At 36.1% G+C, this 13,521-nt stretch overlaps 1 protein-coding gene across 10 annotated transcripts in view; it reads left to right on the plus strand.

The window, feature by feature from the left end:
* SLIT2 (slit guidance ligand 2) overlaps window positions 1-13,521 on the plus strand; it is a 264,142-nt gene that overhangs the window by 14,568 nt on the left and 236,053 nt on the right. For all 10 annotated transcript variants that reach the window (XM_066995708.1, XM_066995705.1, XM_066995709.1 and 7 more), the window contains exon 4: window positions 8,245-8,316. In XM_066995708.1, the coding sequence (XP_066851809.1) occupies window positions 8,245-8,316 (72 nt within the window). The remainder of the gene's footprint in view (window positions 1-8,244; window positions 8,317-13,521) is intronic.

Here is a 13,521-nt window from a genome sequence, read left to right on the forward strand (position 1 = left end):
CTTCAACATTGCTGGAAAATCTATTCCAATGTTTGACCACTCTCTTAGACCGATTTTTCTTATGTTTAAATGTAACTTCTTGTTTTGATTTGTGTCCATTGTCTGTTGTTCTTTCACTGGGCACCACTGAGAAGAGTTTCATTCAGTCCTCTGTACTTGGGAAGGAAGTGCATGAGGTACACATACACATATTGTATTTATACACATTAAGATCCCTTTGAACCCCCTTCTCCCTAGGCTAAACAGCCCCCGCTTTTTCAACCTTTCCCCTTGTGACAGGTGGGGAATCTTCAGTCTGTCTCTGTACTCATCTTTGCAGCCCTTTGCTGGATGTGCTCCGGTATGTCCACGTCTCATGTAGCAGTGAGTCCAGCACTGGGCACAGTACTCCAGCTGTCTCACCAGAGCTGAGCAGAGGGGAAGGATCCTGTCTTGACATGCTGGCAGCATTATTCCTTGTACAGTACAGGATGCTTGTGGCCTCCTTTGTTGTGATGGCACATCGCTGGCTCCTTTGATTTCCTGTTCACCCTGGACCTTTCTCTATAAAGCTGTGTTCTGAGTAGTATTCCTCCAGTGTTCATTAGTGCATAGGGTTATTCCTCCTCAGATGTAGGACTCTGCATTTCCCTTTTGTTGAGCTTCATGAAGTTCCTCTGTGCTCAGTTTTCCAGACTCAAGGTGAGGCTGATCAGCCTGTAGTTCCCTGGATCATGCTTCTTCATGCTTTAATGGAAATAGGTAGAATTAATAGTTCTTTGTAGAAATATCAGTTATTTGTAGAAATATCCTTTCAGCTGAAATGGCAAGGGACACTGAAGCCTCTAGAAAACAACAGCCTTCATTTCTTTCCCTTTTCTTCTTAGCGAAACAAAATAACCCAACAACAAAAACAAACAGCAAAAACAACAAACAACCCAACAACCCCAACCTCAATGAAAAGCTTGTCCTAGCTTTGCTTATATCTCTTAAGCAAATTTAATGCAAGCTTCTGATTCTCTGTGCAACTAGTGTATTGTATAACATAGGGAGAATTGATTGGTGTAGGGGAGGAATGTGGTAATTTTGGACTTGACAGCAACCTTAGGTAAGAGGAAAATGAAGGACAGAAAATACATTAGAGTTTAAGTTGTGTATGCTAGCACAATGTAGTAAGATAGTTTGTAAAGTAACTTTCCCCACTTTCTACACAAGTAATAAACTTACTTTTCTAGGGTATTTATTATGTGAGGGTCCCACTTCAACTTAAAGTAATTATTAATAAAACAAATACCTAATTAGTTTCAATTTGATATCAAATACAAATTTGGACATCTTTCTTAGCCTGGTTACTACTTAGCCTGGAAATGGGGCTCTGATTAAGTGGTTCTTGACCTTGGACAAACTCTAATTTAGCTATGCAAATCATGCAAGTTTAGCACTGAACTTTTCAGATTTCAATTTTTACTCATGTGGACAGCATATCAAACTTGATATTGTTATGTTTAAAGAGATAATGAGTAGCTTAACTACAGACAAGAAGACCTTTGTGCCAGTTTTTCCATTAACAATTCTCTCCAATTTTTCACTTAGGTCTTAGTTCTCGGGCTTTCTCATCACTTGATGATGTTTGCTCAAGTTGCATTCATACATGGTAGTTGCCAAATGTGTGGAAGTTAACTAGAGTGTGACTTTGGACACTGTGCACTTATGTTCTCAGCCTCTGGCAGATATAACAACAATACTGCTTTTTGGACAAGAGTAGGAAGACTTGCCCTCCTTGCAGTCTTAAGCGTAAGTCAAGCTCTGTATATGCTCTCTGGTGAGGGAACAGGATCACTCATTTTGATGCTTATTATCCAGAGCCTCTAGTCAGTCTGCGACTTGATGGTTAAATGTGTGTAAACCAGTCCATGGAGATGATTCGTGTGCTGTGCACTAGCTTCCCGTTTCAAGATACTTCCATTATTTTTTAGTTTGATTCTGAATTTCCTGATATCATAGTGCCTGAACTGGTATTAGACCTTCCCAGCAGATACTGTAACCTGTTGGAACTACTTGAGAAGCCTCGTGGCGCCCAGTCATTGTGAATAAAAACTGCTGCTGCATGAGCACTCAGCAATTTTTTGACATGTCATTTCATATTAAATTGATCTTTAATGAAAATTTTGTCTGTGTGTTTTCAAAGGCTATGAATATTTTGTAAATCAGCTTCAGTGAAAAGGTGTTATTTGGTATTTTTAAATGGTGTGATAATAATGTCTTCAAACATTGCTATCAAACAATGAATGACAATCAAACAGTAGGTGTGGATGTGCTTCTTTGTTGAAGAGTAGAGTTTCTAAGCATGCAGTACTGTGTGTTACTATGCACAGAAAGCATTATTTATTTCTCAGCTAACTTCAGAGGAGGAATGAAGAATAATGGCTTCTGCTGTCGTTAACTTTGTGTGAGTTGGAAGCCTTCTATCATTCCTGAAGCAACAGGTATAGAATAAAATGTATTTGTGCCTTATATGTAGAGTTTCAGAAGGCTCTTAGCCCCTATGCATCCAATGGGACAGACTGTTTCTAATTAAAGAGTACAGTTGATTTATAATTTACTTGGAACTGCTCTTAACTTAGATCAGTTCTCAAGTTAGCTTTGAAGGCTTCTGCTTTCTTGGGGGCCTACAGTTAGAACTGCATTTACTTGAACTAAAACCAGCTGAAAGTATTTTAGCTGGGCTTATGTAGGCTGAAGAAGACAACTTGTAGGGGACAAAATAGCAGCTTTCAACTACCTGTGAGAAAGTTATCAATAAGCTGGAGCCAGGCTCATCAACGTGGTGAGACAAGCATAAGTTGAAAGGAGAGACTATGACTGGATATAAGAGGAGGACTTTTTCACTGTGAGGACAGTTATGTCCTGGAACAAATCCGTTGCCCAGGGAGGCTGTGCCATCTGTCCTTGAAGGCTTTTCAGACTGTACTGGATGAAGCCCTGAGCAACCTGTCTTGATCTCATAACTGACCCTGCTTTGAGCAGGAGGTTGAGACCTCCTGAGGTCCCCTGTTATGAAGGTCATCTCAGAACAAGGATGGAATAGAATAAGGACAAGGCTACATGGGAAAAGATGAGGGCTTTTCTGACTGTATGAAGTCAATTCCCTGCAACTTGCTTCTAATCCACTGTAAAGTGCTAACAGGTCTTGAAAACAAATACAGACATGCTTGTGAATTGTAGTAATTGCAGACGATTAAACTGCAAACAGTGTAATTAAGAAGTTTTTTTCCCCACTCCTTCCTCCCTACCTCTGCGTGATTGATAGTAGATAGGTTACTGTGGCAAGAAAACTTAGAGTGACAACAGAATGGATGGGTGGGATGGCCAGACCATGCTGGGTTGGAATACTGTCACTGGGAGCTTAAAATGTTCTCCCCCAAATTTACTCTGCCTCTAACTCTGTCATCCACCTACACATCCTCTGGCTCCATGCAGAAGACAAGTAAAACCCAGTTATGTTGCCATTTCTGCAAGGATAGCCTGTTTTCTAGAACCCATAACAAATGTAAATAGTTTCCTTATGGGCAGTGATAGTAATCACAGCTGTGCATGCATCCCTTAAATCAAGCCATTATATATATATTTACTTAATTATTTATTTATTTTTCCTGCACTGTATGCTTCACCATGTAACCTGTTGCTTGACTGTACCTACATTTTATCTGCCTATTGGTATCAAACTTCCTTTAAGGACTATTTTTGCCTGCCCATCTGTCAAAGATTCCCCTTCTGTGTCCTCATACTGATTCCTCTGAAAGCTGTAATATCTTTGAGTATATTCATACACTTTTTCCATCACTTCACTTCAAAGTTGGTTTTCTAGCCCTTACTATATTTAGAAGACCGAGCTCTAGAAAGTTTAAACTGAAGTATTTAAAACATTTTGTGTAATTTATGTATTATGGGGATCTTGCTTGAATTTATCATGAAAAGCTCAAAAACTTGTCTGAGCCAGTCTGTCAGTTTGCCCCATCTCAAAGGTGGATTCAGTAATGGAAGAAACAGAAATTATATTTATTTTAATTGCAACTGTGGCTCAGCTTTGTTATATTGAAAGAATTATGTGATGTCAGACCCTCATTCATTTATTTCTGGCCACTACCCAAGGACTTTACAGTTCAAGGTATTGCAATATTAGAATAGATTCTCCAGTACATTTTCTGTTGCTAATGCCACTAACACTTCATCTCTTCTGAACCCTCCTCCTTTGCTAGAGAAACACCATTTTTTTCTAGCTTGGTTGGGAAACTGAAAGGGAACAGTATGGAATATTTCATCACTCTTTTTTCAGTGCTATACCTTGAACTTAATGCCAGTTCTGGGAGAGCAGTTCAGTTGATGCAACCGAAATTTCTCTTCTCACATTGTCCCAGGGGAAATGCTGTCTACTAGCAAGCTGCAGTGAGGTCTGTGCTGACACACTGAAAGAAAAAGTGGTTATTTTTTATTTTCTGGTTGTTTTTACTTTGCAGTACCTGTAGTTCTTGCAGTTTGTAATGACTGTTTTTTTTGTTGTTGGTGGTGGTTTTTTTCTCTCTCTCTCTCCTAAATCTGTGGTTACCTCAGTTTTCAACTTCTGGGGACAAAGACAATCATGTCTGTCTCACTGTTATTCCATGTCTGCATGTTGAGGACAGGTACTGTTATTTCAGACAAAATTAAATTTGTCTGCATGAGGCAAAGGTGCCACAGGAAAAGGTGGCAATGTCAGTATCAGAGAACCAATATCTGTTTTAAAGTAGGAATGTATTTTCTGGTCTCTTTGTGTGTGGCTCTGTTTCAAAGATTGCGAACTCTTCGTAGTTGACTGTATAAGTGAAAGCTGCTGTGTTCTGGCATACTGGTGTATGTGTGCCAGGTTCACCACATGTCCTTTTCATTCACTTATGTTTGAATGCATAGATGTATTTATTTTGTAACATATCTATTGTAGTCTTGAAAAAATCATTTCAGTAAAGTCATAAAATTTACTTATAAGAAACTTAAGAAAAACAAATTCACCCTATTGAAAACATTTTTTTTTAGTATATAATATTTTATATATATTTATATAACTTGTTAGGTTTAGCTGAAGCCTCTTTCTTGAAGTAATATTGCAAAGGAAATGTCTCTCATCGCCTTCACAAAAATTAACAGTATTTGGTACTCTTAGGCACAGGTAATAAAGGATATCCGGATTTTTGGTAGATAAACCTGAGCCCCTAAAAGGAGCTACAATGAGAGGGATGAGATCATTCAAAGTAGAAACTACAAAATACTGAATGGTCGGTAGTTTATTTAACTCGTGTCCCCTCAATTCACTTAGTGCTCGAAGAACAAATGTTTTAGTTTTGTGAAAGGCAAAGTAAAAATGTAGGTTGAAACTAATTCTAAGTGCCAAGCTCAGTTGGTAGAAACTCTTGAGTCATGAATGTACTGCTATTATTGTTAGGTTAATTCATGAGTTTGATTTACTACCTATAATTTAGATTTTTAATGTCTGCACAGCAGCATGTGCATCCTTTGTTAAAACTACATATACTCAGTTGCGTGGGCCGTGTGAACTATAGGTAGTAATAGAAACTCATGATCTAAGGTATTAACTGCTTGTATGGATAGTTATGCACTAGCACAACTATTTCGCCTGTGAAGTATACTTATCAAGTGATGCTCAGTGTATCCTTTTAAGATTGCTGTTGCAATTTAGGGAAAGACAAGCCTGTCTGAAGAACTCCACCATCAATTAATGTTATGTCATTGTATTGTATCACCATTTTTGTATTATGTTGGACATACAGATAATGTGTGATTTCATTGCACCTTCAGTTAGAGCTAGTGATTATTGCTTGGTATCTGAAGCAAATAGTCCTTAAAAAAATATGAACATATTTTTGTCCTTAATAGTGTCTGATTAAAGACTAACTTGCCAAAGTCTTTACAAGTTTTCCCATGTATTTTTTCATCTGTAATCATATCCTTAGAGGATTAAGTCTGAACTATCTATTTAACAAGGAGAAAGGATTAATGAATTTTACTTCTGTTTTTATTTAATCGTTTGTTCGGGTTCAGTTTCTCAGAATTCCATCATGTTCACAATACTGTTCACAATACTCTTGTCTGATCAGAAATGTAATCATTTATTTGAAACAGTTTTCCTCCTACTACTTCAGTTTTGTTGTCTTTAATTCTGTTGTACAAAAATTTACTAAAGGTAAGAAAGTGCCTTTTTTTTTTTTTTAATTGCCTTATTTTGAAAATGCAGTAGATCTACAAACAATAAAATGCTACTGTTTTTTTTATGTAGGTACAGTTTTCTGAGGCAATGTTCAAATTAGAAGTTTTCCAATATTTATTAACTTCTTTTTACAGCTGTATATTTCTTTTTTACTGAAAACTTCCCTTCTACTCATTTGGGACTATGATTTGTGGGATCACAATTCTATTTTTGTTGTTGTTGGATTAAGCAGTTTTTTTTCTATTTCTTATTAAAATGCATCTTCACTCACCTCACTTTATCCCAGTGGTATAATCTTTTCTTTTCAGGAGGTTTCTCTCACTCAAAAGTCTCTTCTAGTCTTCAAAATGTGTGACTGAAATTTCTCCTGCCTAAAGATACTAGGATTTCTGGTGCTTGACTAACAAAAAGGAACACAACATTAAAATTGTATTACTGTCAATATCTAGACCTCAAAAACCTGATTGCTCTCTCACCGTTTGAAATGTGGGAGCAAGCCTGTGGGTATGTAAGAATCTTTCTCAGGTTATTTTGATCTCATCAGTAGTCACGTTGAAATTTAAGGGAACAATAGTTAAGTGAACTAAATCATGTGGCTATATAAAACTGAGTCTTGAGTGTGTATCCATATGGGAATTTATGGAAAAAACTTTAAATTGGAAGGACCCTTATGTGGAACAATGGTTATAGTATGAAAAATCAGCCCTGAGAGACTAATTGGCTGAATTGTTTGAATTCATCCCTAAGACTAACAAACAAGAAGTTCTGAAACTTTATGAAATTCTAAAACTTAATTTTGCATAATTACTGTCCAGTAGCTTTTTTTAACCTTGTGGAATGTCTTGATGAATACCTGTTTACCTAAGTAATGCTTAAGGGATAAAATAAATATCAGACTACACTGTGCGGTCTGGTGGCCAGGAATGCCCTAGAAGTAGTGGATTGAAAAGCACTGTGCATTGAGAACTTGGATTGTGATGAGGTCGTTAGGAGGAAACAGTTTTTTCAGTATGTTGCCTTGCTTAAATGGTAGGTGATGTGTGTTGCATTGCTTAAAAACAAAAACCTGTTTTGAGTTTGAATTCTTGAGTGGTATGACTGTATGCTCCAGGGCTGTCATTTATACACGTTAGAAAGAATAATCTGAACTGTGTTTAAAAAAATCATGAAGATGGAATGTATTTGTTTTGGAGAGGGGTTGTTCTGTTACCTACAGTTATATTACAGTGGACTTGGAACTTGTCACATCAAACTAAATAGGTATAAACCCTGGTCAGGATGTTCAGTGAGAAACTTTATAGACAAATAGGTATTTTCAAATTCCAATTGAAATTTTTCTTTTGTAGTGTTTTATGTATCTTCTGTACAACTGTTTTTTTTTTTTTATTATTTTAACTTTTGAGTATTTTACAGCTATAGACAAAACCATATGCCAAAAACAAATAAATAAAACCTGTAATGCCAAATATAAGTCGTGACTTCCTGATTTTTTGGCTTTCATTTGATCAGGGTGTAACAGCTTTTTGTTGTTGTTGTTGAAATAGGTTGTATGGATCTCTTCTCTTATAACTTAACTAAGTTCATGTGTTTGCTATGTGTTCCCTTGAACAGTATTTCAAGGTCACAAAATGTTTGTGTGCTTCATTATACTAAGAGGAACACAGTTGGAGGAGGACTGAAGTTACTCTGCTGATTTTGTATTTTTTTAGTTTTCTCATTTATGTGGGATAGAGTCCTGAATTAGTGGTTGATTCACACTAAATTCAAAATAATCTTTCATAAAATGAAATAGGTAATACAGTCTGTTGGGGAAACCAGAAAATGTAATTAGTCCATGGTAAATTTACTGCTGGACCATGTCTCCGCTAATGGACCAGCATTACATAGTCTTTCTGGTCTTTAAAATCAGCTTGTTACAGCACAGGAATCTGCTCAAAGTATATGCATTGCATTGCTGTAGCACTTCACTTGTAATCTAACACAACCTTTTCTTTTTCTTTCAAAAGGCGCCTAAACAGAAATAACCTCCAGTTGCTTTCTGAACTGCTCTTTCTGGGGACACCGAAGTTATACAGGCTGTAAGTAGACACAACACAATAACTATTCTCGAAAATTTGGAGTTGATCTGTTACTCTGTTCTGCATTAGGTTTTTGTCTTTTGCCTCAGACAGGGCTAAAATGCATTTAGGAACAATGATCTTTAGGGTACTTTCTTTGACTACTTTGCAAATTTTTTTTTTAGAACCTGTTAGATGCAGATACTTGCATGAAACAAAATAATGCTTCATCCATGCCCCTCTCTGTTAAGAAGTCTTGTTGAAAGAATGCTTTGTCTTTCTTTCTTTCTTTCTTTCTTTCTTTCTTTTTCTTTCTTTTTCTTTTTCTTTCTTTCTTTCTTTCTTTCTTTCTTTCTTTCTTTCTTTCTTTCTTTCTTTCTTTCTTTCTTTCTTTCTTTCTTTCTTTCTTTTTTTAAATTAATCTATTTATTTTGTTACCATTTCCTTTGTTAAATGAACTAAGTGTCTATGGAGCGACATAACCCAGAGACATAGCACTGTACAAGCACTTTGTGATGTTTCTGGTTTTGTGGCTGTACACACTTGATTGACCAAGACAATCAGTGTTGGCAAATGGTAGCCTGTGGAGATGTCTCTCCCAAAAAAGACACAGGTGGCAACATAAACTCAGGGAAAAAAAAAGCTATGAAATCCTTTGTGATAAATAAAAACTATATCAAATTGGGTAATGAGTTGTTATTTTGATTCTCTTCTTTGGTTTGATAATGTTTTACTCTTGGCAAAATTTTAAAATCAATGTTTTGACCCATTGGCGATTTGTAAGAATTTACTAATTTATGTTGTAGTGTAAACATGGAATGAAGTTCAGATACTGATTTCTGTATTTATCTGCACAATCACCCATTATTATTAAATAAATTTCAAGGTAACTTTACAGTATGTGGTGTGAATGGAATACAACATGACATGCTTAAATAGGCTTTGAAAAATTCAGCCATCTTTTAATTAAAGATGTGTATTTGACACATTTCTTTAGGCTTTAGGTGAGATTTCTGCTGTTGAAATTGTTGTTGAGTTTCACCACTTGTGTGCTTGGAAAAAAATGAGTGTAGGTGAAGGAAGGCGGGGTTTCTCCTATTTTTGTTTTCACTTTAGTATATGGAAATGTTTGTGAGAACAAATGTTATAATGAAGCTTTGATATTTAGGCGTTTATTTCTGTTCTAATATTGCAAAATAGTAGGGTTTTTTTCCCTTCTTGAAGTAATTTGAAATGAAAAACTGAAAATGACTCTATTATTGTTGTAAACATTTAGTTCTTTGTATTTCTGTTTCTTCCCTCTGCTTTGGATGCATGTTTTGTTTCCCAAACTTCCCTGTAGATGCAATGAGTTGTTAAATTACTAGGCCAGAAAGCTCCTGAAGGCTTTTGTTCTGACAGAAATATTTTTACACTGCTATAATATTATAACATATTCATATGTGGTTTTATGGATTAACAATTCAGTCTCTTCTGTAATTTCTATCAGCAGTCATGGAGATATTACTTCCATCAGGAAGGAAAATGAAAGGGATTTATGATCATTTTATTATTCCAACTGTAATGTAAAGGTTCTTACATAAGTTTGTAAAAAATAGATATGAGACATAATTTGCAGGAAAGAAATGGATGCAGACTTCATGCAAAATCATACTTGAATGCATTTAATTCAGAATTGTATATTTGATAAATGTTAGTCTTAAATCTATAATATCTTTTGACATAAAGCACACAACTGCTCATAGTGTATATGGTGGAAAGTAAGAGATCACTAGCTTCGCAGTATTAAATTTCCTCTGCCTAAGGGTTATTGTTGATCAGACCATGAAAGTGAATGTCTGGTTATAATGTATTCATGTTTAAAAGAAAATACAAATGATACTAAAAATCTGTGGTCACTTAACACTACATTTGTAATTAAAAAAATGTCAGTCCAACAAAAGTATTGATGCTAGTTAAATGTTCTTGGTCAACTTTCAGATTATATATAGTTTGACTGCTATGAAGAATATAAAATCTTTTCTTAACAACTGTTGTTGTATGTACTTATACATATTTATATCCAAATAAATATATTTTTAAGGATAATTGAAGTTCTTCAATGATCAATAAAATGTATAATATTCTTTGGGTTTAGTATTTATTTTTGGCATTTAACAGCTAATCAAACAGTGTGTGCACTGCAAGTTTTCAACATACTATTGAGCTTCTGTGAATAATAATTACCATTTGACCCTTGGCTGTAAATGAGATGCCAGGTGAAGAAGCACATATGCTTGTTGTGTAGCCTAAATGCAATATAAAAGAAAGAGGGTACACTGTATATGAATTATGATTAGACACAGTTGGTTGCCGCCAGCGGCCGGCTATGCTTTCCCTTTGCTGTCTGCTCCAATTTCTCTTTGGACGGGTTGAGAGAGCACTGCATGTTCAGGTCAAGATGTTTGCCTAGAAATAGTAGTACAGTTGCAGCTGTGTTTGCTGGAGCAGGAGACTAGTTTAAATAGCATTACCATTTATCCAGTCCATTAACAGAACTCTGTAAAATAATACCAACTCTGCATAAACTACAGGACACTGTAATAAAATTACAAGCACTTGTTGACAGATGGGAAGTGTAAGTAAAGGAAAGCGATAGGTTGAGAGTTTAAAAGAGACAGTGCATTATTTCCTATGTCTGGAGACTCTTGATTTTCAAAGGTAATTAAATGAATTATTTTTCAGGTTACTCTCACATTTAGCAGCCTTCCAAGAAATCTCTTGGAACCAGTTAAAATGGATAATTTTAGTCAAAGCAGAAACTGATTCTCTCATTAAGAGTTATCTGCAAAGGTGTTTTGACACATACATTTCAATAGGAAGTAGTATGCTAAAAATAGTATGACTAGCGCTGCAGGGTATATGAATCTTACCTTGCAAGATCCCTTTCAAAGGAAAATGTACATGAACCTCTGTTTTGACGCTATACTGTTAAAATACAGGTGCTGTTGTAAATCCCAGGGGGTAACACAAGTCCTTGTTCAACAAGTATTTTTCCTGCAGGAGCGGGATGCGTTGTTTTCAGTGACCTGTGTGCCCACTCACGCTAACTCGTCCAGCATCAGCGATGGTGCTTTAATGCAGGGAGCTAGTGAGTGCTTGGCTGAGGCAAATGGATTTTGACTGCTTACTTTGGCTGGTTAGATCACAGCTCGTTGATTGCCGTTTGCTGCAGGATACTAAGGGCTGGGCCCAAGCTGTTTGAGAATTTGGTTTTAAAAGATACCTTTATTAATTAGTGGCATATAAAGGATTTTGAATGCCATGCACAAAGCTCGTCCCTTTTGATCTATGTTTCTTGCACTTGGAATGAGGTTAAGTTCCTTTACTGACCGATATTTTCTTTATGAGTAATAATGACAATATTGGCTTTGAAAAAGAAAACAATCTTTCTAGTGGATGTGGTCCGATATTAAATACATATTAGAAAGGAAAGGTATCTGATACAGTGCACTTGAAAAGAAGCACATTGTGAATAAGATATTTCTCCTCTAAAGGAAAAACCTTAATACTATCTGATTAATAAACACTCAGTTCTGAGATATCTGTTAGTGACTTAAAACAAAGCAAAAAAAAAACCTATCAGTTAATAAGAGAAGAAAAAAATCTTAAACATAAGAAAACTGGAAAAAAATCCTCGGCCAGAACAGCAGCAGCAGCAACAACAACAAAACACACTGCATGGGGGGCCCTTGCAAAAATTCCTCCTGAATTAATTTCTGCCAGCTATGATTAAAGTGTGTGGTACTAGATGTGTCAGACACCATAGTTCTCTGCTTCATTTTACTCTTGGCCTCTTTGGCCCCTGCCACAATAAATCCCACAATGGTTAGGCAGGAATTGCAGGTTACAGTTGCCAGGGTTACCGTTGTCCGGCCGGACCGACATCATTACTCATCCAGCCAGCTACCCCGAGCGAGCAAGCGCTGCTGCCCGCTTCTGTTGCGGGGAAGGCTGCGGACGGCTGACGCAAAGAGGAGGAAAGTTCTCCGGGTGGCTCTCGGCTCTGTTTTTCCAGCTGCTGCAGGAGAACCTGTGATTTGCATCATTTGCAGTTATACCTTCTTTAGGTGTTTGCTGAGTGGTGGGTCGTTTTGTTCTCTTGGTAAAGGTAAAAAGCAATCAGAGTGGAAAACGCAATCAGAATGGAAAATTTAAAAAAAAAAAAAAAAGAAAGCAATCAGAATGGAAAATAAAGAAAAAAAAAGAGGTGTATGTTAAGGGACTAAAGCAGTGACCTCTAAAATGTTTTTAAGACGCCAGTCTCATTGTTAAGGTAGCTGTATTTGAGGCTTAATTCATGGTTTTGTCACATCCCATCCCTTTTAACAATAACCATGGCAAGTGAAACTGCAGTTGTAATTTCATCGATAAGACATTTATCTTTAATCTAGAATGCCTTAATGAGTAGAGAAATTGCTCATTAAAAAATGTTCATTATCCCAAAGCCTCAAAAATCTTAACTCCAACTGCAGACAGGTGGCTCTGGATGTTAAAAATCCATTGAGGAGCAAGTTTTCCCTTCTCAGAAAGCACTACTGGAGAATCCCTCTTCTGCAAGCAGATTGGTATTGGAACTGCTGCTGGATAAGACTACTGGGTAGGTTCCCACTGGTGTGTGTGCTGCAGTGACATTAGTGTGCTGCACATTATTGCAGAAGTGTGCCGGATGTATAACAAAAAAAAATATTGGGGCAGGGGATTTTTTTTAACCTCTCCATGAATTAATAGTTCACCTTTTTGTTAGATCCTTCCTGATAAAGTGTTTTTTAGCCATTGGTTTCAGTTTTTATGGTTTGTTATGGGGCATTTTAGCAGTCTGTGTAATACTACTTGATTTTTATTTTTTGTATGACAGATTTGACTTTTATCCTTTTAAGAGTAAATGGAAACAAATCTTTCATCACACCAGTATTAATGCCTTTTTCTTTTTCCTACTGTAGTGATTAATTTCAAATACAAGAATGCTTAAATTGTTTTCTCTAAAGAAATAATAGGCTCCCAACCAGTAAAGTCAATAAGAAGTTAGCAGTTCTAATGCTGATGAACTTTTAATTACCAGCATTATTTTATTAGCATCATTTTTGAACAGTAAGTATAGTTCTTAGAAAATAAATATCTTTCAAAATTATTTTTATTAACAAAGAGATGCTATATATCATATATGTATAAAAAAATGTACAATTC

Source organism: Anser cygnoides, chromosome 4, assembly GCF_040182565.1.
Source record: "Anser cygnoides isolate HZ-2024a breed goose chromosome 4, Taihu_goose_T2T_genome, whole genome shotgun sequence".
Taxonomy (NCBI): Eukaryota; Metazoa; Chordata; class Aves; order Anseriformes; family Anatidae; genus Anser; species Anser cygnoides.